The 22,745-nt window shown below is 45.9% G+C and overlaps 1 protein-coding gene across 6 annotated transcripts in view; it reads left to right on the forward strand.

The window, feature by feature from the left end:
* The window catches only part of DOCK11 (dedicator of cytokinesis 11), a 79,812-nt gene that overhangs the window by 36,770 nt on the left and 20,297 nt on the right, over nucleotides 1-22,745 (forward strand). For 4 of the 6 annotated variants that reach the window (XM_069015240.1, XM_069015243.1, XM_069015242.1 and 1 more), the window contains 19 exons: nucleotides 491-580; nucleotides 2,117-2,235; nucleotides 3,899-3,968; nucleotides 4,045-4,170; nucleotides 4,738-4,809; nucleotides 5,181-5,327; nucleotides 5,787-5,870; nucleotides 6,290-6,401; nucleotides 9,889-10,067; nucleotides 11,865-11,978; nucleotides 12,483-12,558; nucleotides 12,843-12,946; nucleotides 14,874-14,985; nucleotides 15,108-15,174; nucleotides 15,650-15,697; nucleotides 15,885-15,950; nucleotides 16,192-16,325; nucleotides 16,982-17,097; nucleotides 18,889-19,026. In XM_069015240.1, coding sequence (XP_068871341.1) covers nucleotides 491-580; nucleotides 2,117-2,235; nucleotides 3,899-3,968; nucleotides 4,045-4,170; nucleotides 4,738-4,809; nucleotides 5,181-5,327; nucleotides 5,787-5,870; nucleotides 6,290-6,401; nucleotides 9,889-10,067; nucleotides 11,865-11,978; nucleotides 12,483-12,558; nucleotides 12,843-12,946; nucleotides 14,874-14,985; nucleotides 15,108-15,174; nucleotides 15,650-15,697; nucleotides 15,885-15,950; nucleotides 16,192-16,325; nucleotides 16,982-17,097; nucleotides 18,889-19,026 — 1,974 coding nt within the window. Of the gene's footprint in view, nucleotides 1-490; nucleotides 581-2,116; nucleotides 2,236-3,898; nucleotides 3,969-4,044; nucleotides 4,171-4,737; nucleotides 4,810-5,180; nucleotides 5,328-5,786; nucleotides 5,871-6,289; nucleotides 6,402-9,888; nucleotides 10,068-11,864; nucleotides 11,979-12,482; nucleotides 12,559-12,842; nucleotides 12,947-14,873; nucleotides 14,986-15,107; nucleotides 15,175-15,649; nucleotides 15,698-15,884; nucleotides 15,951-16,191; nucleotides 16,326-16,981; nucleotides 17,098-18,888; nucleotides 19,027-20,542; nucleotides 20,980-22,745 lie in introns of those variants that run through there. The other 2 variants (XM_069015245.1, XM_069015241.1) reach the window with 2 other exon arrangements.

Consider the following 22,745-nt stretch of genomic DNA (forward strand, 5'->3'; position numbering starts at 1 on the left):
CATTTCCAGATGCTTTTCAGAGTTAAATAACTCAGCAATTAAAGCTAACCTTGGAGGAGGAGGGAGAGTAATGGGAAGGAGAGTCTGCCTCAGATGGACAGTAGGAGGCTGGTGATGCAGGTGGTGAGGTAGTTTCTGAGAACTGCAGCTGTTGCGAGGACTTCTGTTTCTCCAGGCCAGTGTTGGTTGGGGTTTGGGACTCGGGGCAGTACAAGCACAGGAGAATTTTGACACTGCTGGAAGTTTCGTGCTTAATATTGAGGTTTGTTGGGAGCCAGGGGCTGAGCAGTGGATGGGTGTGTTGGAAAAGACAGGGAGCAGTCCTGGGAGATGGCAGCTGGGGATCAAGAGTGCAGCTGGCAGGGACATGGGGTTTGCTGAGGGCATGGCCCACTGCTGCAGGTTAGTCACCAGATTTCTGAGTGCAAACGGCAAAGTAGAGGCTGACAAATGTTGAGGCTGCTGAATTGAACTTGTTTGTCTCTTCCAGGACATGCACTTGCACAAATTCTTCCACTATTGCCAGCTGGTTCAGGCGGGAGCTAAGGAAGTACCAGGAGAGCTTGTTAAATACCTAAAGGTGAACAGTGCCTGTTGCTGGGCTTCGTTTGTGTTTTTACAGACTGTCAACAAATACCCAGAACCCTGCGCTGTGGAAACACACCCTTGCTGGGGCCGGTGCACTGTGTGGTACCCTTAGTTTTGCTTTATCCTATCAGATAGACTAATATTTAAATGAAATGTTTTTTCATGTCCCTACATTCATTTTATCTTGTCAGACGATTGTCTGTGTGCTGCTTCCCTCTGCCTTCCAAAAGGGATAAAACAAGCAGTCGGCATCACTCTGCCATGCTCATGGCAAAGCTTCCTCCTGGTGGACTCACACGTTCCTCCCTTGCTGCTCTAGGTTTGATTGAGACCTTTAAACTGTAGCACAATTCCTTATTTTCTGGAAGCCCATTCAAAACAGGAGGTTTTTTTCAGGCTGAAAAAGGTATGTGAGATTATCAGCCAGTTAAATTTGAACAGAGGTAACCTATGACCTAGACTGAGCTTTTTGGTAATCACTGCAGCATGAGTAAGGGCCTTGGAGCAGGTCCAGCAAGGGCTTCTTCAGGGAATATAATTCTTGGCTATTTACTGTCCTTGTTTCCTTCCATAACTGCCTGTTTTTGAGAGTGCTGCTGTAGCAACAGCTCCACTTCCAGTGATGGGGATGTATCACCACAGGGTTACTTAATGTGTGTCAGATAATGTATAAATACTTTAAGAAATAGAAATAATAGCAGGTTTTGAAGCCAAAAACTAAAATCACAGTAGCTTTGTTGTGAGCATTTTGCCAGGTCCCAGCCCTGCCGAGCCCCAGAGCCCTCACTGCAACCTACAGACAGGGAGATAGGTATGTGCTGACCACAAGTGAGGGATTCTTAACCACCACTACCTCAGTAATTTCAGTAATTTAAATAGATAGATACTGATTTAAAAACCTTTCATTAGATTTGTAGGTTTGAAAACTGGAAATGAAACATGCTGTCTTTCCTAGACTCTTATCATGAGCTTCAGGCACAAGAGCTCTGTGAGACTGGTGGAGAGCATATGCACAAGATGATCTTGACCTTCACTAAGTGCCTTGAACTCCATTTTTGATAGCAAGCTATGCTCTTTGAAAAGTCTCTCTGCAAGTCATCAGGCAGCAATTTTTCATGTTCCAAAGGCATTTGTGGAAATGGGACTTCAAAAAACTGGCACAAGTGATGAGAAGACTTGAAAGCAAAACTTCAGCCTTAAATTCTGGGCTTTTCAAATCAAATAGTAGCATATGACCTCTAATTAAGTCATAGCTGCCTGGACACATCTGAGAGGAGGATTAATACCTGCCATGAGGGATTTATGTTACTCCCTTAAGGTTTGCAGCTGGGATCTGTCAGCTGGAAGGAGGCAGCAAGTTCTGCTATGGGTCCAAGTTCCCCTGTCCTCCAGTGGGCTGAAGCATTTCCACACCCTGAAGCCTTTGCTAACATCTGTCCCATTACCACAAAATGTCTGCGGACTGTAAATGTTTAACATCTGCAAAATGTTGAACTAAAAGTGTCTGTGTTTTGAACATTTGTTTTAGTGTTTGCACGCGATGGAGATCCAAGTAATGATTCAGTTTCTACCTGTAATTCTTATGCAACTATTTAGAGTCCTCACAAATGTGACCCAGGAGGATGAAGTAGCTGTCAACTGTACCATGTGAGTATTGGGTGAACCATCCAGTGACAAATTCAAAGCCACAAATGGCAGTGCAAAGCAGGGTCTGGTTTCCCAGTACAGGGTGCTAAGTGACAGCACTGGCTGTCCTCTGCTGCTGTCTTCCCCTCGACCATGTGGGTGGCATGGTGGCATTGTGGGGCTCTTGCCCTGGAAGTTGTGTGAGGAAAAACGTGGTACTTTAAAGATACTCCTGGTTTGTTTCTCAAAAGAGAAAATGTTTGGTGACTCTGGGAGCAGAGTTATTGTCGTATCAAAAGCTCCAGAGTGCCCAGGCGTGTCCCAGCTGCAGGCAGCAGATCTGGGGAGCAATGTCGTGATCTCATTCCAGCATGCCAGTCCCTGGTTTCCGGATTGCTCCCGGTGCCCCGGAGCTGGGTGTGTTGTGCTGCAGCTCCAGCTGTGCCGGCTCGGAGCTCCAGCGCTGCCCCGGCCGCCCCAAGAGGGCAGCACCGGCCCGGGCGGGCGCTGGAGGGAGCTCCAGCAAAAGCACCTTCCCTGCCTTGGCACCGCAGCGACACCCTGGAACCGAGAGATGCGCTAAAATATGCGCTTTCCTCCTGTGGTGCTTTCTCAGTGAAGTGCTGCCGTGCACAGGGGGTGCTGGATGTCATCCTCCTCTGGTCCCAACACATAGCGTGCATCCATGTACCAGAAGCATCCTGTTTCTATGGAACTGGAGGCTGGAGGGTGAGCCCTGGTCCCCAGGGATGTGGTGCCTATTGCAGTCACAGCCCTGCGCCATATGATGCAGGTTGTGAGAACTTCTCCTTTGTGGACCACTGTAATTCTACTCTGTTATAAGCACCAGAGGGCAAGGACAGGGGAACAGGTGACCCCAGGTACCTGTTAGTGACCAGCTCCCATCTTCGTTTCCAGAGATTTTTATCAAAGCTTGGCTTGATGCTTTCCAGTTTGTCAGTAGCTTTCTGTTTAATGAAATATCTTTTATCATCAGATTTTCATAGTGGAATTTAAAACACGCTTTATCTGATAAATGGCTTGTAAATTCCTTGTGGTTTGGCTTGTGGGGTCTGTGACAACATGCAATAGTTTGTTGTTCCCTCTGGCTGGGAGTGGAATGTAAATCCCCAGTGCTGGCTGGGGAAACTAGACTCTTGATGCCTTGATCAGCCACCTGGGAGTGTGTCCAGAGGGCTGGCATATTCTCCAGGGTCTGCTTGACCTTCCCACACTGCAAGGCAACAGCCCAGAATAATCCAGTGCGTGTAACAAGGAGCATATGATGTAAATAAAGTAAAAGAAAAAAAAGTAGGCTTCCAGAATTAATAAATTCTGGGGATGCAAGGAAGTATCAGATTATAACAATGATGGACAATGTTCCATCTCACCTCCTCATGCAAGGAGTCTTGAGTGTTAAAAGTCAGCTTGTCTGGGTGATTCCTGGGCCAGCACAGAAGTGGAGAAGAGGCTCTGGGCACCTCATCTGAGTGCTTTGTGCAAGGATGGTGCAGGAGCTGTGGGGGGGGGTGCTGGCCTGCAAGAACTGGCACTCTGCAAATCAGGCCATGCATGCCAGCAGTGAGCTTTTGGGGTTGAGCCTGGTGATGTGGTGTCTGCTTTTGTGAGGTAGAGGAACTTGCCCTCATGTTGCGTACTGAACACAAACCATGTTTCTCCCCAGGGTTCTTCTGCACATCGTGTCCACGTGCCATGAAGAAGGTCTAGACCACTACCTGCGTTCCTTCATAAAGGTCAGTCATGAGATACTGCCCCTCAAGACTCCCTGCTGGGAGCAGGCACACACTGACACTGCTGTTCTTGTCCCAGTATGTCTTTCGAGCTGAGAAACCGAGTGCCAAACAGGTGAAGATGACCCATGAAATCTTGGTCCTTTCCATGGCCACCATCTTGAAGCAGTCAGCAGATTTTCTAGCCATCAATAAGCTACTCAAGGTGAAGTATTGGCAGTACTTGGCTGCCAAGGGTAGAGGGGAAGAAAAGGGGGTCTGGTATAAAGCCCAACACTTACCCCCATCTAAACCCACTGCAGGGGCAAAGCTGTCAGGGAAACTCCTCCATGTTCTTGAGATTCCCCCCTTAAAACAGAGATGAGTTCTTGCAGGGAACCTCTATTCATGGCAGGAGACAGAAAAAGGCTGTTCATTTTGCCGGTTTTACCTATTTTCCTCCAACCACACCTGAAGGGTGACTCACAGGAGTCAGACTGAGTTTCTGCCTCTCTGGGCCTTTGCAGGGCTTGCACCCCAAACTCTGCTAGTTCTTGGCAGGGTGCATTGGGGTGCAGAGGGGCTAAATCTGTTCCCACCCTAAGATTGGCAGGACATCTCTGGGCAGAAAAAGCCTCTATTCCAAGCCAACTGTGTAAGCACAGATGTGCTTACAAAAAGCCGTTTGAATGTGAGCTCTCCCTCCCACATAGTTGCTGCCCCACATACTCAGGGAATGTCAGTTATGCTCAATCCTGCTGAGAAAAGTAATAGTATTCTTTGTTCATTCTAGTATTCGTGGTTTTTCTTCGAAGCACTGGCAAAGTCCATGGCAATGTATTTACTGGAAGAAAACAAAATCAAGGTAAAAATGAATTTGGTCAATGCTGCATTACAGAACTGTCACAAACTCCTCCAAAAGCTTTTCTGAAAAGCTGTGTTACTCTTTATTTAAAAAAAAAAGCTGCCAAGCTGAACAGCTTAACTTTTTTTTTCACTTTACTTTTACCTTTTCCGCCCTTTCACTCTCAAGTGTAATTTAAAAATTCCAGAAGTCCTTATGGCTTGGGCAGTCTCCTTTTCTGTTACTTCCTACTGCGGTTGCAGCCAATACTTTCTTTGGCAACTGTTTTATTAGGAAGCAACAAAAACAAATGGTAAAGAACTCGTGCCTGTGCTCAGTTCTCCCCAGGTGCTGGCTTGCAGCACTGAGCTGGGGTGTGCTCTTGGTTTCAGCTGCCCAGAGGCCAGAGGTTCCCTGAGTCCTACCAGCATGCCCTGCACTCACTGCTGCTTGCCATCATTCCTCATGTGACCATCCGCTATAATGAGATCCCCGAAGAGTCCAGGAATGTCAACTTTAGCTTGGCTAACTTCCTGAAGGTCAGCAGTTTCTTTCCTTCTTGCAGGATTTTATTGGGGGGAAAAAAAAATAAAGATAGACAATGAGAAATATGGAGCAAGCAAGCAAATGTGGTTTTACTTTATCTTGTCTTTGTTTTTTTCAGTTGTGAAAACTCTGGAGGTTTTTTTCCTAGGAAAGAAACCTTCTCTTTCCAAAGAGACAGTAACTCTGTATGTTACTGAGGGTTTTCAGGCATACCTAGCAACTGTTTGGAACCTGAAATATGTGTATTCTCATTTTAAATATTTCTGTTGTCCACTGGAGACTTAAGTAAGGTCATCCAAATAAATTCAGAGAAACAGGATCATGTATGTTTTGGAAAGTCAGCAGCAACCCAGAGGATGAAATCTGTCTGCTGGCAGGACAGCAGTATGGGGAAGATTTAGGATGATTGCTTTTATTTTTAATGGTTGGTCACATGTTTGTTTTCTCTCCAGCGTTGTTTGACCTTTATGGACAGAGGATTTGTTTTTAACTTGATAAATGATTACATTTCTGGATTCAGCCCAAAAGACCCTAAGGTAAGCAGTAGTTTCCTTAAAAAGTGGTTTGCAACTGTACATATCTACATTAGTCAAAGCTTGGTAGTGATTATTTTGTACAACTCTTGGAGGCCTTTTAGACTGTTCCTGCAGAGTCTTTTGGACCTCTTTGTCTGGGCCAAGAACCTGTACCCAGATGTTCTTTAAAGTAATATAAAGAGTCAGAATTAAGGAAAGAGTGGTTAATAGACTGGATGAAAAAGACAAAGAAGTCCCAAGTGACACCCGTATGCACTGACACTTATGGAGAACAACACAAGAATTTGCCAATTAATAGTGAGTTTTCACCATCTGTGCTATTTATTAGATTCTTCAATCCTTGTGCAACAAGTACATTGAAGTGGAAGAAAATGGGTGAAACTAACAACATAGTTTGTGTTTGTCTTTTTTTATCTCAGCTGCTGGTTGAATACAAGTTTGAATTTCTTCAAACTGTTTGCAATCATGAGCACTACATTCCTCTGAACTTACCAATGACATTTTCCAAACCCAAGCTGCAAAGAGTTCAAGGTATGTTCTTTCTTAAGAGACTGGCTAAAGGGCTATAATTTATTAGTCTTGATGGCTTCTGACTAGATGAACTTTGGTTTGGTATCAAGGAAATGTATGTCCTGGTTAGGACATTAACCTCAGGACAAGATCCTTTTTGTCAGGTTTACATCATTTTGTTCCAGAATGGTATGCAGTCAGTCTTTTCAGTATTTCCTATCTTTTAAGTTTTCATGGGACTAACAATATCTGGAAGACACTGCCTGTGTTTCAGTAAATACTCAAATTGTGCAATGTAATCCTTTGATCTCAGGAGTGTCAGTCTCCCCTGAGAAGTGTCTGTCTCATCGGTGGGTCCTGTAGGGAATGGAGATGCAGGAGAACAAAATGAACTCACTGCCCTGCTTCCAGCTCTCCTTGTGGCCACGAGAAGGGGATCTAGGTTGCCTTCTGCTTTCGCGTTGAACAAGAGCACAGTAGTGCACAGTGTGTTCATGCTTGTTCTCAAACCTGAAGGCAGTCAGCAGAACTTGAGCCTGTGCCAGTCCTTGGTGCATACCAAGGGTATTTGTACTGTGGCACCACCACACATCCACACTGCTTTCACTGTCACACTGTGTCCTCTCGGGTCCCGAAGCTGCTCGGCACGGGGTGGATGGGGCTTAAAAGGGGCTGAGCTGAGGCTCTGTGCAGGTGTGGGTGGCTGGAGCTCTGCCACTGATGGCAGTGCAACCATCACTGGCCCCCAGGAGTGCTACAGATAGTCTCATTCTCTCTGGGTCCTAATGTCTCATCTGTGCTACGTAAATGCAGTAAAGATTGCCAGATTGGGATGCCAATAGCCTGGCCAGTGTAAGTACTGGAGAGGAGAGTGAGGTTTGGGATTCCCCCATGTAAAAGCCCTGTGGATTTATGATTGTATGATTTATTCTGGAGGAGTAAAGGGGATGTTTGGTTGTGTGTCAGGGTGAAGCCTTACAAGTCCCAAAGTGGTTCCACACACACAGGTGGCAGAAGCAGTAGTAAATGAAATATCCCTTATTTTGGTATATATCTGACACCTCAGAGCTTTCTGGACCAACTGCTAATCTCTTACATCAGTTTGCTACTTGCCTGGCATTGTTTAACAAAGAGTATTGCTATAAACAGTCAAGAAAAACATGTACACAGCGCACATGTACTGTTTGTACTGCCCTGATGCTTGTTAGTGGCATGGTAACATAAGGATGCTCTTTCTTGGTTAACTTTCACATTTGCATTTGTGATGGTTAAATCGAAAAGCTGTAAGGGCAGCTCATCTTTTCTGCTGCGTTTTATTGTGACTGGACCTACCAGCTGAGGTTCACACCCAGCTCATAGTAGTAAGCAGCCCACGCTGAGGTAGCAGAAGTGCCTTTGCAGTGGTGCCTGAGCCCTGCCTGCTATGGTAGAGCCATGTGGGGATGCACTTTCACTGCAAACTTGTCTGGCTTTATGGACAGACCTGTGGTTACAGGGGACAGTGGGCTCAGGAGAGACCCTGCTGGTGTGTCTGACCTCTTCATCAACTTACTTGGATACAGAGAGGGGATGGCCAAACCCCTACTGCTCTGTTTCTAGGAAAAGAAGGAATAGCCCCCAGGGAGGTGGATAGAGAGAGTTTCTGCAGCTTCAGCCAGTGCAGATGGGCAGGCTGGCAGATGGGCAGCTCTGCAACCATATCCTGTTGAGTTGTAGTGTTGCATCTTGGAACAGGGACTCTGAAATCTCCCAGGTAATGCAGGGCTGGTTGTTGGTCTATCCCTGCTGCCTCACATGGGGACATCAGCCAGAGCAAGCCCCAAGCTTGGCCTCACGGCCAGCAGTACACAGTTAGTTTTGCAATGTTGTGATGGGAAAAAAATCCAAGGGATTGACAGAAGTTGGGAGTTAAGAAAAGGCCTCACAAATAATATTAAAACATGACATACTGCCCTGTTTCTCCAAGACTTAGAGCATTACTTGTTCCTGTTTATTTTTGCTGTCTTTTTATTTGTCCGTTTTCTTTTTACACATAATTAGAACTTTTTTAATTTGCTGTGGAACGGTTCACTTCAGATGGTAGGTCCAACTGGAATGATCAAATCCTCTAATGTCAAATTACGTATGCACTTTCCAATCGATTAGCTTGCATCCAATTAATGTAATAACCATGATGTGTGACAATTAGGCATTTGCAAACATGACTAACAATGAAAGCTAGGTAATGTTCCAGATTTCTTTTTCTTTCCTCTGAATCAGAGTTTCACAATCCAGTAAATGCTACTTATGATTCAATGAATTAAAAAAATCTTTTGCAGCCACAGAACTGTTGGAACCCTTTGGCTGGGATTTTCAAAGCTGTATTCACCCTGCTTTACCACAGAAGAACTTTCATACCTGTGGGGTTTTGAAAAAACAAAGCCTGAGCTGAGCACATGGCATTTGTATCTTTTGGGGGAAGAACACAGAGCTTGGGGGTTATCCCTGTGGTGGTTCTAATTTGGTAAATGGCCTGGCGGAGATAATGGTGTCAGGACAAAGCCATTCATAGCAGCCCCAGTGCACATGCACCCTGCCCCATAGTCAGTGTATCTGTCACTCCACTGCTGCTCTGTTCAGGCACCTCAGCGGAAGTGGTGCCTTATCCTGATAGCAGCCTCTGCTTTGATCACAGCATCTGCCTGAATCTGTGTGAGATGCAGGGTACAAGTTAAGCAAGGTGATGAGGTACTGAGCTGGCTTTCTCTTGGCAGTCAGAGCAGCTTCTGAGGAGCTGTGTTCAGTATCTGCTTCTGGCAAGCAGCTGCCTGGAGCTCTACTCTGGCTCCCCGGTCCATGCAGCTGCCCAACTGTGCAGACTGGGATGCAGCACTGGTCACTTGGCACCATGTCTGCATTTGCATCCCTCATCCCAGCAGCACTATATGCTTTTGCTCTGCTCTCTGACCTGGAGAGGAGGAACACAGATTCATGGAGGATGTGGAATGAGCTGCAGAGCAGCACTGCTAGGGCTGGGTGGCCAGTTAAACCCACCATTTCTCCTGCCCATTCCCACCGTCACAGCTGCTTGGTGGAGGTTGGTATCTCCACTGCCTGGGTGGTTTGGGAATTTACAGAACAACCCCCAGTCAAGAGCAAAGCATCCCCAGGCAGTAAGTCGTGCTGTCTTTCCCCATTTCAGCCATCTCTGACTTACAAATTACTCGTCAGAGAGAGAAGCTTTGCGGAGCATCACATTGCAGAAATCCTTCCTTGTGGTGCTGCTGAAACAGTGAGGGCTGAAATTAATGAGCAGCCTGAACTGGAAGACACCAAGTTCTTTGATATGACTTAGTTCACTGGTGGAGAAAACTGTATGGTCAGTTCAGCTTTGTTCAAAGATCAGTGCACTGTAGGAGAGAGTGGTGAACACTGCTCAAGGACTTTGTGGCTTACGTGGCTGTTATGTCTTGCTCTGAATAGACTCTTGGAACATTTCCCCTAACCATTGTCTTGTTGTTTCTTTCAGATATAAATCTTGAGTACAGTTTAACTGATGAGTATTGCAGGCATCACTTCCTCGTGGGGATGCTTCTTAGAGAAGCCTCTGTTGCCTTGCAGGACAATTATGATATCAGATATACTGCTATCTCGGTCTTAAAAAATCTCTTGATCAAGCACGCCTTTGACAACAGATACCAGCACAAGGTCAGGCCTGTTTTGTTGGCTTTAACATAATGTTGTTGAATTTTATGAAAAAAAACACATACCAGAGTTTTAGATATTTCATGGTGCACAAAGGGTATTCTAATTGCTTTTCAGAGAACTGTTGTAAATAACTGATAGTTATGGGATAACAGTAATAGCTTAGAAACCATCTAGGAAATAATTGTAGCCCTTTTCCTCATGCTGAATATTTAGGTAATTAAGCCCTAAGCCATTAAGGAACTTGAGAAAGTCATTAGCCAAGAGTTGTTCAACAAAATTAGGACATCAGTGATGTTCTGGTCTTGGGTTTAAATTCATATCCTGTATTAATACGCTATAATCAGGAAACAGAACTGATCTCTGTTGCAAGTCAGCTGCATGTTTTACTAATTAGCATCTCAGAGGAGAGGATCTCGATTCTCATGAGGTGCTGGGTTTCCTCTGGGTGGATCTCAGTTTTTTTTGGTCAGAGGCTCAGCATGTGATGAGGCTGACAGAGGCTGGAAATGGGTTTGTTTTATCTTGGCGCTGCCCCCTGCTGACCCATATGCCCTCCAAAGTGCCCAGCTATCTGTGCAGATATTACCTGTCCTTGCTGTAGCCTGTAAACTTGCCTCTTTTTAGTTTTGGTCCCCACATTGCTCCTAGTGTGCTGCATTCCTGAGTGTTGTCCGGGAGCATGGATCGCTTCCTGGCATGAGGGGTGGGAGGAGTGCCCCAAATGTACCTGGGGCTCTCATGGGCCTAGAGCCAGCTCGTCTTCCCTCCCTTCTCTGCCTGTTTGAAGGCCTCAGCTGGAGGTGGGCTTATTTGTCTCTGCAGTGAGGATCCATGACTAACTCAGGAGCTGTTTACTCCCTCAGCGTGCAGCACTCCCCTGACTCCTAAGAAACTCCACCTGTCTTACTGTTGTCCCACAGGATATTTGTATATGTGTTGTGCTCCAGGCAGTGTGACCAGGAAACTGCCTGGAGCCAGGGCAGGATGCTCAGGTGGTGTCCAGAGATTCCAAAGTAAAAAAATTACATCATGGGCAGGACAGGCTGAGCATGTGTTGGCACAGCCTTGCTCCAGCCAAGGAAAGCCCAGCTCCGTAAATGGCTGAGAGAAGGTTTTTTCAACCCATCAGTGTTTTCAAGATTTCTTTTATCTTTTGTCATACTGAATCAGAAGAAAAAATTGGATTTCTTTATTATTTAAAAGGTTCCACTCAATTTGCAAGCCTTAAATTTCTTTTTTTTTTAACCTTTCAGCCAAATCCAGAATAGTATATGTTTAACAAAAAAGAATTGGATGTAAAAGAGTCCTCCATTTAAAAAATGTCAGCCCAACCATTTTTGATCTGTATCACTTAATCCGTACTTCTTTTTGTTTTCACTAGAAGCATTTGCTATGGAGAACTTCTGACTGGAAGCAGTAGCCAACACCAGGCATGGAGCAAATATTTCTGTTATATTACTCCTGGGTGTTGCACTTAAAAATCAAACTATGTGAGTCAAGTGCCAGTTGAAGAGTTAGGAAATCCAGGACTTAGCTTGTCACACATCCTGTAGGACTGGAAATGTTATCTAGCCTCCAAAACCCCTGAGTGCCCCAAGCTTGTTGCTAGAACGGTAATACCTCTCTGGCAGCTCTAGAAGTGGAGATGAGAAGCCAAACCAGCTCACGTTCTCAAAGACCATATAGTGCATAAATACAGATATATATGTATATATGTTTTGGCTCAAAAGTTCCCCTTTTTTCACTCCATTGGAAACCTGGGCTCCTAGTGAGATTTTTCTCCGTGCCTGCTTTCAGAACCAGCAGGCAAAAATTGCCCAGCTGTACCTGCCGCTGTTCGGGGTGCTCCTGGAGAATCTGCAGCGCGTGGCCGGCCACGAGGCACTGACCTCCTGCCCTGTCTCCAGCCCTGTGAGTAAAGCTGGGATGCCTCCATGTCTAACATGTTTTTTGACAGTGTGTGCAGTGCTGTGAGGGGAGCTAAGTCCCTCCAAGTGCAATGAGCTTGAGCAGGATGCAGCCTTGGACTCCAACTGTTCTGGGGAGTTGCCCATCTTCCCAAGAGTTCTGTGTGTGGCTACCAAGTGGTCTTAGCCTTGCAGACTAGACTTTCCTCCTTGCTGGGGCAAAAGAATAACAAATAGTACATTTGAGAAAAAAAATACAAAATTTCAACTCAAATGATGAAAAACATAAAGGAAAACATTGCGGTGACTTACTTTAATATGTTCTGCTATTCTTTGTACTCCTCCCCAAGTCCTTTGTCTCCTTGTTATAGAAGTAAGGAAATTCCTGTTTTCATCTGTTTTGTTTTTAAAACCTGCTCTAATTTGTCATTTTGTATTGCATTGTTTCCTTCTGTAAGAGAATAGGTGTTATCTTTTATTGGTTACAAAACCTTATATTGCTTTACAGGCATCCAGGGATGAATTCATATGCAGTTTTCCATCCCCCTCAAGCAGATCCAGCCTGATTGCAGACAAAGATCCAGGTAAATTGATTTTTCTAAATTCTAAATTTCCCATTTATTTTTAGCATAGCTATTACCAGCCTGAAACACTCAAAACCCATTACCCAAAACCTGAAACAGTCATTTCCTAAAAGACCTCAGAGACTCTGCATGGTTTTCCCCAGATGTGGTGTCACCCTAACTGTCCTTCCCAGATTTTTCCTTTTCCAGCTTTTTAACATGGGGCTTTGGCAAGCCCCTATGTGCTGTCTGTGCTGTGCTGACAAGTGCAAAGGGCTTAATTGTGGGGTCTGGTGTTTTTTCAGCCTGTGGAGCAGCCCTTCCAAATGGCCATGCAATAAAGCGAGAGGATTCAAAAGGATCCCTGAACTCGGAAGGAGCAACCAGTTCCCCGGATCAGTGTGAAAATGTAACGTACCAGGGGTTGGGAAGAGCAGTGCTCAGCCTGCAGGCTGCATCAAATAAGGGGGAGGGAAAAGGAGTTCCCTGTGGTAACAGTCTCCAAAGACAGTTTATAGATATCCTGGAAACAAGCAGATTGATGTTTAACAAAAGTCAGTCACGGGTCTGGTATGCTTTCCCTCTTCAAACATCCCTGAGCCAAAAATAGAACTGTTGACAAATTACTTGTTGAAGATAAAAGGCAAAATCTGTGTGGAAAATCTCTGCTCCTATGGTGCATTTATCCATACTCAGATGTGCTCCCTGTGTAGGCGGGTCTGAGCCTGGCTAGACCCCAGTGCCTAGTGCTGGGAATTGGTTTCCAAATATCTGAGAAGCAAAGGACCATGGTGTGAGATTACTAGTCACCACTGACTTAAGATAAGGTGTTTGCAGGAAAATCAGCCCAGGCAAATAACCACAGGCCCAAACTTGCAGAAGGTGACTGTGGTCATGCCAGAAAGACCTCTGACCCTGGTATTCAGACAGGGTGTACTCTTCTTCTTGGCATATTGCACACATGGAAGTCAGGTATTTGTGCAAACAGGTCCCTGGTTTTCCTCAAGGCACTTTCCAGATGTCTTGGGTTGTTGTGAGTCATTGATGCATTCTTCAAAAACTTTGGCCCTTGCAACAAGCAAGGCAAAGATTATCTGGTCTCATGGCTGTGTCCTGACATGCTTAGAAAGAGGTGGGGCCTTGCAAGCTCTCCTCCATAAATCACAGAGCTACAGGACCGAGTACGGCCAAACACTTGACTATCCAGCAAAGCCCTGAGCATGTGCTCCAGTACTGCTGATGGGGTTTGCAGGAAGTGGTGTTGCTTCCAGCTCAGCTCTTCCCCCATGGCCAGACATCCTCCTCTTGAATGCCCTTGAATGTTTTTCAGAGTTGTTGAAAGCAATCTTTCTGTTAGGGAATGCAATATCCACAAAACCATGTAAAAGTAATGCCACATGGAGGAGCACAGCTTCAACAGTGCTCTGCAGAGACAGACACTTTGCTCATTGCCCTGTTCTCATGGAGTGAGTTGTGTGCTGACTTGGTAGTTTGGCATGGTCAATAGCAAATTTCTGGCCATAGCACCATGTCTCCAACTCTAAAATTATTGTTTATTTCTGCTTTATTATGACTCACATCCACAGCTTATCCCAGAATAAACAAGATATGTGGATCCCTCTCCAAACATGTGAGGCAAAGCTTTAGGAGGAGCCTAGGGCTTAATCGTATCCATTTATCGAAGGATACAGCTCAGGCAAGCACAGAGAATGCAGAAGAAAATTGATATAACTTTAGAAGTCATGCTTCCCACCACACAATGCCCAAGCCTTTCCCATAGAAATTGACTCATCAGCAGGATTTCATTTATTTTGCCTGAGTCACTAAGTGGGAGGAAAATTGAAACACTTCCAAAAATCAAGGGGAGGAAAAAGTTCTTAAGCTGAAATGTCCTCCTTTTTTAATAACTGACATTTTGGTTTGGAGTGTATGTTTTTAACAGAAAGTCAGATTCATGCTTTAAATGGTGACAGCCAATGAACTTTCTTTTTACAAGAACTGGCTTTAAAAATGTCCAGGAGCTTACATGCCACAGAGAGCAGGGAAAATGAAAGCAGGCTGCTGTGTATTTTGCTGGATAACCTGTCATTCACTGCTCAGACATTTTCTCTCTGAGCAGAGAAGTATTCGGTGATGTGCCCAGGATTTCCAGGCTGCTCATCACTGGATGAGCTGTTTCCAAGGCATGGTGCTGTGGGGTGCACATGTGGGGGGCAGGAGGGATGCCAGTACACCTGGTATGTGCTGGGTTTGCTGTGCCCATGCTGCACAGCCTCTGTTGCACAGCGCAGGAACCCAGGGCCATGGCCCTCCATGTCACACCTGTGTCCCAACAGATCCGCAGAAGCTCCATGAGGAGCAGCGTGTCACACTGCAGCCGGCTAGACCAGTTTGAGATCCGGACACTTCTGATGTGCTACCTGTACATTGTGAAGATGATCTCTGAAGGTTGGTGCCTGCTGCTCACTGGGGGCAGCCCAGAAAGACAAGGGACCATCAGTTTTGGTCTGTAAGGTCCCCCCTTTGAGTTTTTTTTAAATCTCAGTGCACTGTTCTTCATTTTCTTTCAGATACTCTTTTAGCTTACTGGAACAAATTCTCCCCCCAGGAGCTGATCAATGTCCTCGTGCTTCTGGAGTGAGTATCATGAGGCTGCTATTCAAACACTGCACCTTTGTGTGGTCAGAATGGCTAAGGAGGAGACCACAGTGCATGCACTGTCCTGTGCAGCACTAGGGATGTCTGGCCAGGTTGTAATGAAATTCTCTTCCTCCCTCTGAGGAGAAGCAAGTGTATATTGAGGAAGCACAGTGCAGTGGCAGTGCCCTGTGCTCCACCTGGGGTGTGTCCCACCGTGGGCTCAGCTTTGCCTGTCACTGTCATATTCTCCAATTTGCAGCAAATTTGGGGGAACAGATGGGTGAGAAGACAGGAATGTGCCATAGAATTTTGAAACCAAGGGTATGAGGTCAAGTGACTTGTAAGTACAGACCCAAACCCTTGTGCACAGAGAAGTTGTGTCTGCAGGCAAGAACAGGGTAGGTTTTAAATGTTCTGGATTGTTCCTGATCTGCAGGATCTGTAACAGATACATATTTCATTTTCTTCCTAGGGTGTGTTTATTTCACTTCAGATATGTCGGGAAGAGAAATATTGCCAGGTACTGCATCCTTCTATCTGGTGCCGGGGTGTGGGCACTGTCCCTTGTGCTCCCTGCCCCATCTGAGGCAGGAAGTGCTCATGCACACTCACACCAGGCAAACCCCAGCAGATCTGGGCTATGCTCAGCACCGTGCCGTGAGCAGGGGCCCCTCAGCTCAGCACCCTGCCCCTTCCCTCCCCTCCAGCTCCTGCATGAAAGCCCCAGGCCCAGGCGAGCGCAGGTTGGCAGTGTCCCCCCCAGCCAGCTGCAGGTGAGACAAGAGTCCTGGCTGCATCCCTGCTTCCAGAGCAGCATCCCTGCTCTTATATTAGCCCTAGGACCTTCTGGAGCAGGCACGATCAGCATGGTCTGGTCAGTCCCACTGGGATTGTCCTGGATAGACCAGATTGGTGTGTTGTAGAGAAGAGGTCTCTATCCTGGTGCCTTGTGTAATCCCATAGTGGTGTGGCTGCTGCTGCTAGCCCAAACCCTGTCTTTGCTCCCCCCTGCAGGGTGCATGATGCCTGGTTATCCAAGCACACAGCAGCCGATAGGAAATCCCAGACGATGCCAGCGCTCCGCAGCAGAGCTGGGGTGCGGCTCCAGCATCTGGGCAGCCTGGAGACTTCCTTCACCCTGAACCACAGTATGTACAGCAGAGCCAGAAGGCCCAGGGCATGCGTCAGCCTGATGAAAACTGCATGTAGCCGTTTTCCACTTGCTGCTGGTTGCTTCAGGTTACTCAAATTCTACAGAATGCAGTGGTCACCAGTCCTCCCAGCAACATTCCTAGATAGGTGAGGGCGGCTTTTAAGCCAGCCCCTTAAAGATCACCCCTGGGACTTAAGACTTGTGTGGCTTTCTGTTCTTGCCTGTCTTGGCTCAGCTCCTTGGCTGAGTGTGTGTGCAGGTAACACCTTGGTTTGGTAGAGGGCAGGGCAAGCAGGAGCACTGCACTATACAGAGACCTGTGCTGGGATCTGCTCTAATCCTCTCTGTGTGGGTGCATTTTGTCCCATTGAAGCACTTTGTCATTTCCCCATTCTGGAGACAGTTTGGACACCTCATGCTCTGTCTGGCTTTAAAGACAATGATATTAAGGGGCAATACTGGTATTGTTTTTCTGGTGTGGCATCAGGCTGAGGCAGCTTCTCTGAATGGAGTTGGCATCTTGCTATTCTTGCATCATCTCCCAAATGCAGTGAAGTGCAAGGGGAAAACCTTATCTATATCAGCACTTGGACTTTTTGGGAGCTGGAGTGTTGAACATTTGTTTCCTCCTGATTTTCTCTCTGTCCACAGATGCAGGCACCTCAGAAGCAGATATTGTGCATCAGGCATTACTGGAGGGCAATATTGCCACCGAAGTCTGCCTGACAGTCCTGGATACCATCTCTTTTTTCACTCAGAGTTTCAAGGTCAGCACTGAAAACAAAAACATTGTAGAAAAGTGTGCTGTGTTTTTATATGTGTGTGGATTTTGGTGATCCATTCTCCTAGAGCAGAAGAATATGGAAGGCTTTACAAAAGCAAATAATTTGCAGCTTGTTTATTTTCCAAAACACTGAGTGTTTCATGGGGTCTCAGAGTAATTATACCCTTATGCAATCTTGCCATTTCTTCAAAACTGCAAGGACGGAGAAAATCACATGGATGTTATACCATGACTTTTTGTAGGTGTTACAAAAAAGGAATAAGAGGAAATGTACCTAGTGTAGAAAGGAGGGACTAGAGGAAAGGGAAATGAATGTCCAACATTTTTAGAACAGTCACTCTTTTGTACCCTAAATTACCTAGAAGTGAGCCCCAGATTTCTTTGAATCACTGTACATTAATATCTCTGGGGCTGAGGTACTCCAGCTGTGGTTACCAGTGCAGACAGGATCAGAACCACTAGTAGAAGTCTTCTCTTCCATACTGGGATTCATGCTTTTGGCAGTTACTGCCGTCTACAAAAACCAAAGCCTCTGTGGTGAAGAGAACCCTTGGATGGCAGTGAAATACTGTTCAGAAATGTTCTTCCTGAAGTGTAGTCAGAGGAATCCTGCCTGTAGCAATGTGTCTTGCATAGTTTAAGAAGAACAGCTCTGGATTTCAGAGCAAGCACGATGAAGATTTCCTTGTTAGATGGAGATGAAGAGAAAGGTCATCATAGCCTCTGCTTCTGTTGCAGAGCCAAAAAGCCATCCTGGTGCAGACGTTAAATTACTCCTTAGAAGTTTGGTAACAGCAAAAGGATTTCAATGCAACACTTAAAGCCTGCTTGACTTTCTCAGCTGCTTTGTTTGGAATATTACTGAACCACAAAACAATGTGATTTTCAAACCACAGGATAGAATAGATTCCCTTCTGCTTTAGTGGGCTTCTGCTTCGCTTTTATGGTCACATGGTGCTACCACACACAAGTGGGTCCTGTGCTGCAGCAGCAGGGCTGATGCTGTTCCCCTGCCACAGGAAATGAGCTCAGTGTAAAAGTCTGGATCCTAAACTTACCACAAGGTCTGTACAAGGTGTCAAAATCTGAGCCAGCCCAAGGACTGGCAGTGGGATGGGGGCTGTTGATTTCCTGTCAATACAGGATATCCACATCCTTGTGTCATGTCCCAACTTCCTGCACAATCCTGTGAGGATGACAGCAGGCACAGCCCACCTGGTCTGAAACCAAACTGTATCAATAACCCCCAAGTAATTCCTTTTTACCATAATCTCCACAGGGTGCAAACTGGCAAAACTCTGCAGGAAACAAGGGAAGTGAAATGGCTAGTGACAGCTGTTAATCTACCCAGTGAAAAGATGGGTGGGGTTTTTTTTCCTTCCCCCTCTCTTTTGGGCTGCAAACAAAACAATTTTCAAGATAAATAGAAAGAAATGGAAAAAAATAAGTGTGATAATTACATTGGTAACAGCATGTTTTATTTAAAATAACTAGGTAACCAGTGAAAGTTTTACAGATTCTTGACTTAGGTTTTGGAATTAGTGATGCAAAAGTGATAAAATATTTTAGGGTTTTTTTCTGGTACAGAAATAGCCTCTGCTAACTACTTTAAATTTGTAGTGATTGTCACATTTTATGGGTTATATTTTTACTGAAGGCCTTGTTGCTTATCTGGCTTAAGAATTAATGTGATTAATTATGCAGAATTATCTCTTTCATTTCCAGCTTCAGGTACAACATTTTTTGCAAAGTAAATTCTTCTGTTGCTTTCCAGACCCAGCTTTTAAGCAATGATGGCCACAATCCACTTATGAAGAAGGTTTTTGATATTCATCTGGCTTTTCTCAAAAGTGGGCAGTCAGAAGCAGCCCTTAAGCACGTGTTTGCCTCTCTGAGAGCTTTCATTAGCAAGGTATGTAATACATGACAAGGGTGTGGGAGAACTTGTAAGTATGGCAGAGAGGCCAGTATGGTTAAACTCCTGTTAAATTGGTATTTTGGAGATGTGTTTTAGAAAACAGCTTCACTGACTTAAAAACCAGCCCAGGTTAAGTTCTCTCGTGATTTATTATTTGTTGGATATCAGGAAGCAAAAGGAGAAATCATGAGGAATTCCCTCACTTGCCTTGGTCACAAAGATATTAGTGTCTGTTTGACCAAAAGCTGCTGCTTGATTCTTTGCCCCAAGCTGCCAATGTTGCTGACAGTGCTATTGCTTGAATAATGCATGTACTGACAAGCAACACCTCACCCACTGCCTGTGAGAAATGATAGTTCTTGCTGAACCTTTTTCTATCTGAGCCCTGGCAGGTAGTGAGGCTGTTTAATGCCCCGAGCTCAAGCAGTAACAGAGCCACAGCTGACCACAAAAGACCAGTGATTGATGTTATTGCTGACATTGCCCTTTGTGCTTGTCAAAACCTGCCACTGCTTATAAGGACATTTTCAAGACCTGATGTATATGCAAACACCATTCCTCCCAAGCTGCACAGTTATCATAAATACAAAATTAATTAAAACATCCAAATCCCTTGAGTGCAACACTTCATTAATGAGGAAAATCCCTGTGGCAGATTGCAGCCAGGCAGGGCACAGTATCTGAGTGGTAAGCAGCAAAGAGTAACTTCCAAAGGAGCTTTTGCACTGGCTGCTGAGCAAAGTCTGATTAAAAGAAGAGACTGCTAAACTGTTTTGCAAAGGTGGAAAAAGACTGTGCTTTGCATAGTTTGCTATAACCCCACAGCAAAGCTAAGAGTTGGTATAAGTAGGGCTGGATTTTGGCTTGTGCTAAGCAAACACATGAGAAGCAGAAATGCAGAGATCTTGCTGGCTTCCTATCTGCTCCAGTCAGCATGGTCTCCTACAAGGTGTTTTTTCCATGGGGCTTCTTAAAGCCTGTTGTATTGGCAACTGGCAGGGGCAGGAATCACTCAGTTTTTCTGCAGGGTTCAGTGCATGTTTATGGTTCTACCTTTCTTTTAAATTTTCTGCTTGCCTGTGATCTGCTTAGCCTTGAGATCCATCCTGCTGCAGATCTGCACACACCCCACTCTTCCATTTGCTAGACAAAAGTTTGGTTAGCCAGAACATTTCTTTTGTGCCTTTTAGCAAATAACAGACGTTCCTTGCCTTCCTGGCATATTTTCTGTGTTTTGTTTTTTTTTTTTTAATGTGAAGTCAAACCTGCACACCTGCTCAATTTGATCTCACTGTCAGCCTTCAAAGCCTGGAGCCCTTCAGGGGTTCCACACTTGCTTTCCAAAGCACCAATGACAGCAAGGAGGCTGCATGCTTGGCTGCTGCAAGGGTGGGCAGTGGGATTGTTTTCTTGGATTTATGCCAGCCTAAATCCATGCTGAATTTCACATCCTGGGTCTTTAAAGATACAAATGACTGATTTCAGCTTTCTCACATTTCCCCTATGACAGGACACTTATGGCTTCTGTAAAAGCAAGATATGAGCCCAGCAGATGGTATCTATAAGGTGGAAGTGTTTTCTTTGCCAACTCCATAACCACACAAGTCCCAAACTTCCTTTTAAGTCCTCTCACGGGTTCTTTTAAGGCATAAAAGAACAGCAAATGGTTGCTGGAGGAAAAAAACTCCTGAGATTTATTCTACATCCCAAAATTTGTCTTCTGCATTAAATCCAGTTATTTGATAGGCAGAAGACTTAAAAAAAAATGTTGCAAGAAAGCAAAGAACAACAAACTTCTGTAATTGTTTGCATCTTTGTTTTTGGTTGCATGCATTCATTCTGGGAATTTGGGAAGAAAGCTGCCTCTGTTTTACTGGCTGACAAGAACCAACAAAAGCTAGATTGTTCTTGTTTCACACTCTAGGTTTTCTTAAGAACTGAATCTGTCTTTTCAGAGCATCACTTACAGATAAATACATATATAAATAGCTATATGCATGCTTAGGAATGGTCTTTAAATTAAAGGTTATAAAGGAAAACATGCATAGAGGAGGGGTCTGCATTGAAGACCAGCTCAGACATGTGTTCTGCCTGTCCCCATGGCTGTCCCACCCTCACATCCCTTTGTGGCCTTTCTGGGAGCTGGCTGCTGGGTTGACTCCTGCTCTGTTCCATTGTACTGGGGCTGGATCAGAAATGGGCTCCTCCAGTGTGCACAGTCATCACCACAGGGGCTGTTTCATGCTCTCCCCAGAGCGTGTTCTCAGCCAGCTGGAGAGCCACAGGCAGCACCTGGCTGGATCTCCAGCAGGCATATTCCCATGGATCTGCGTCCTTGAACCTGGCACCAGGACCCTTTGTATCTGCTTGGGCTTGGTCTCCAGAAAGGGACACAGGTTCCCTGTGAAAAGGGCACAGGTTTTCCTCCAGAGCTGATATGGTGTGGAGGGGAGTGCACAGGCCTCCTCCTGCAGCAGATTCCCTGGCAAGGGTTTTGTCCCTAGCAGTGGGTTGGAAATGTCTGGAAAGCCTCTGCTGAGAGCAGGTGCCAGCCAGCTCTGTGGTGTCTGTGCATCCCCAGTCACACAGCTGTGCCTGCTCTGGGCTAAGCCCAGTGCTGACCATGATCCCATCTTGCCCCCGGGGAAGGACTGCATTGCAGTGGATAGCAGTTCCTTGGAAGCTCCTTTCCCAAGTGCACACATCTTTGTGGCCCTGTGTTATGATGTTTGTTTGCCTCTTTCTTTCTCCCATTTTGTTTTTTTGAGGATATTTTTTGGCCAAAGGCAGTGAACACAAAGTATTTTGTGTCTTAATTCTGGTTTCTTGGTGCAATCCCAACATCTTGCTAGCCACAGGTCCTAGATCCCTGTTTTAAGACCCTGTTACCAACACACCATGGTGGTGGCCACGGCAGTACCTACAAGTTTTCCTGGAACATACATACTTAATGCAAGGAGTAGAGGGCCACAATAGCAGCTTCAGCCTCTGACTGACACTATTTACTGTCATATCCCCATGGGCAGAAGGTAGTGGGGCAGATAAAAGTGGCTAATGGACCATGCCCCATGAGGACCATGGGGTTTCAAACAAACTGAACACATCTTTCCTCTGAACAGGTAAAACCATAGTTGCCTCTGTTGCCTCTTCGTGTGAGGAAATTTTTTGGGCCTGGTCGCCAGCTGCAGCAGAAGGAGCAGCGTGCTGCTGTGCAATGCCCAAACAGCCTCCACCCCCTTGGAAGGTGTTGACATCTCCCCTCCCCAGCAGGTCCCTGTGGTGGCTGTGGAAGCGGCTGCGTGCCAGCAAAAAGCCCTTCCTTGTTCTGCTTCCCTGTGCTCAGCCTGCTGTGGCCAGGGTGGAAGGAAGCCCAGTGTTGTGTCACCTTCCTGCTGGTCACCTCTTGTGACCGCAGCCAGATGGACACACCCTGGCATCCCCAGGAGGCTGCTGCCCACTGAGGCAGGGCTCTGCTGCAGATGTTCCTTTCCAGGCAGGGCAGAGCTTGCCCTGACAGCCGTGCTCAAGCATTTGGTGGGGAGACAGACAGGCCGCCAGGGTGCTGGTGTTCCCCTTCTCCCTGCTGCAGGTCCCTGAGCCCTGCTGTGACCGAGGGAGCTTGCACTATGGTTTGGCTTCGTCCTGCTGCTCCCTGGGTGGCTCTGTCTGGGGAGGCAGGGCAGGTCACTGAATTTTAGGGTCTGAGGGACAAG

The sequence above is a fragment of the Aphelocoma coerulescens genome, chromosome 4A (assembly GCF_041296385.1).
Source record: "Aphelocoma coerulescens isolate FSJ_1873_10779 chromosome 4A, UR_Acoe_1.0, whole genome shotgun sequence".
In the NCBI taxonomy this organism is placed as follows: domain Eukaryota; kingdom Metazoa; phylum Chordata; class Aves; order Passeriformes; family Corvidae; genus Aphelocoma; species Aphelocoma coerulescens.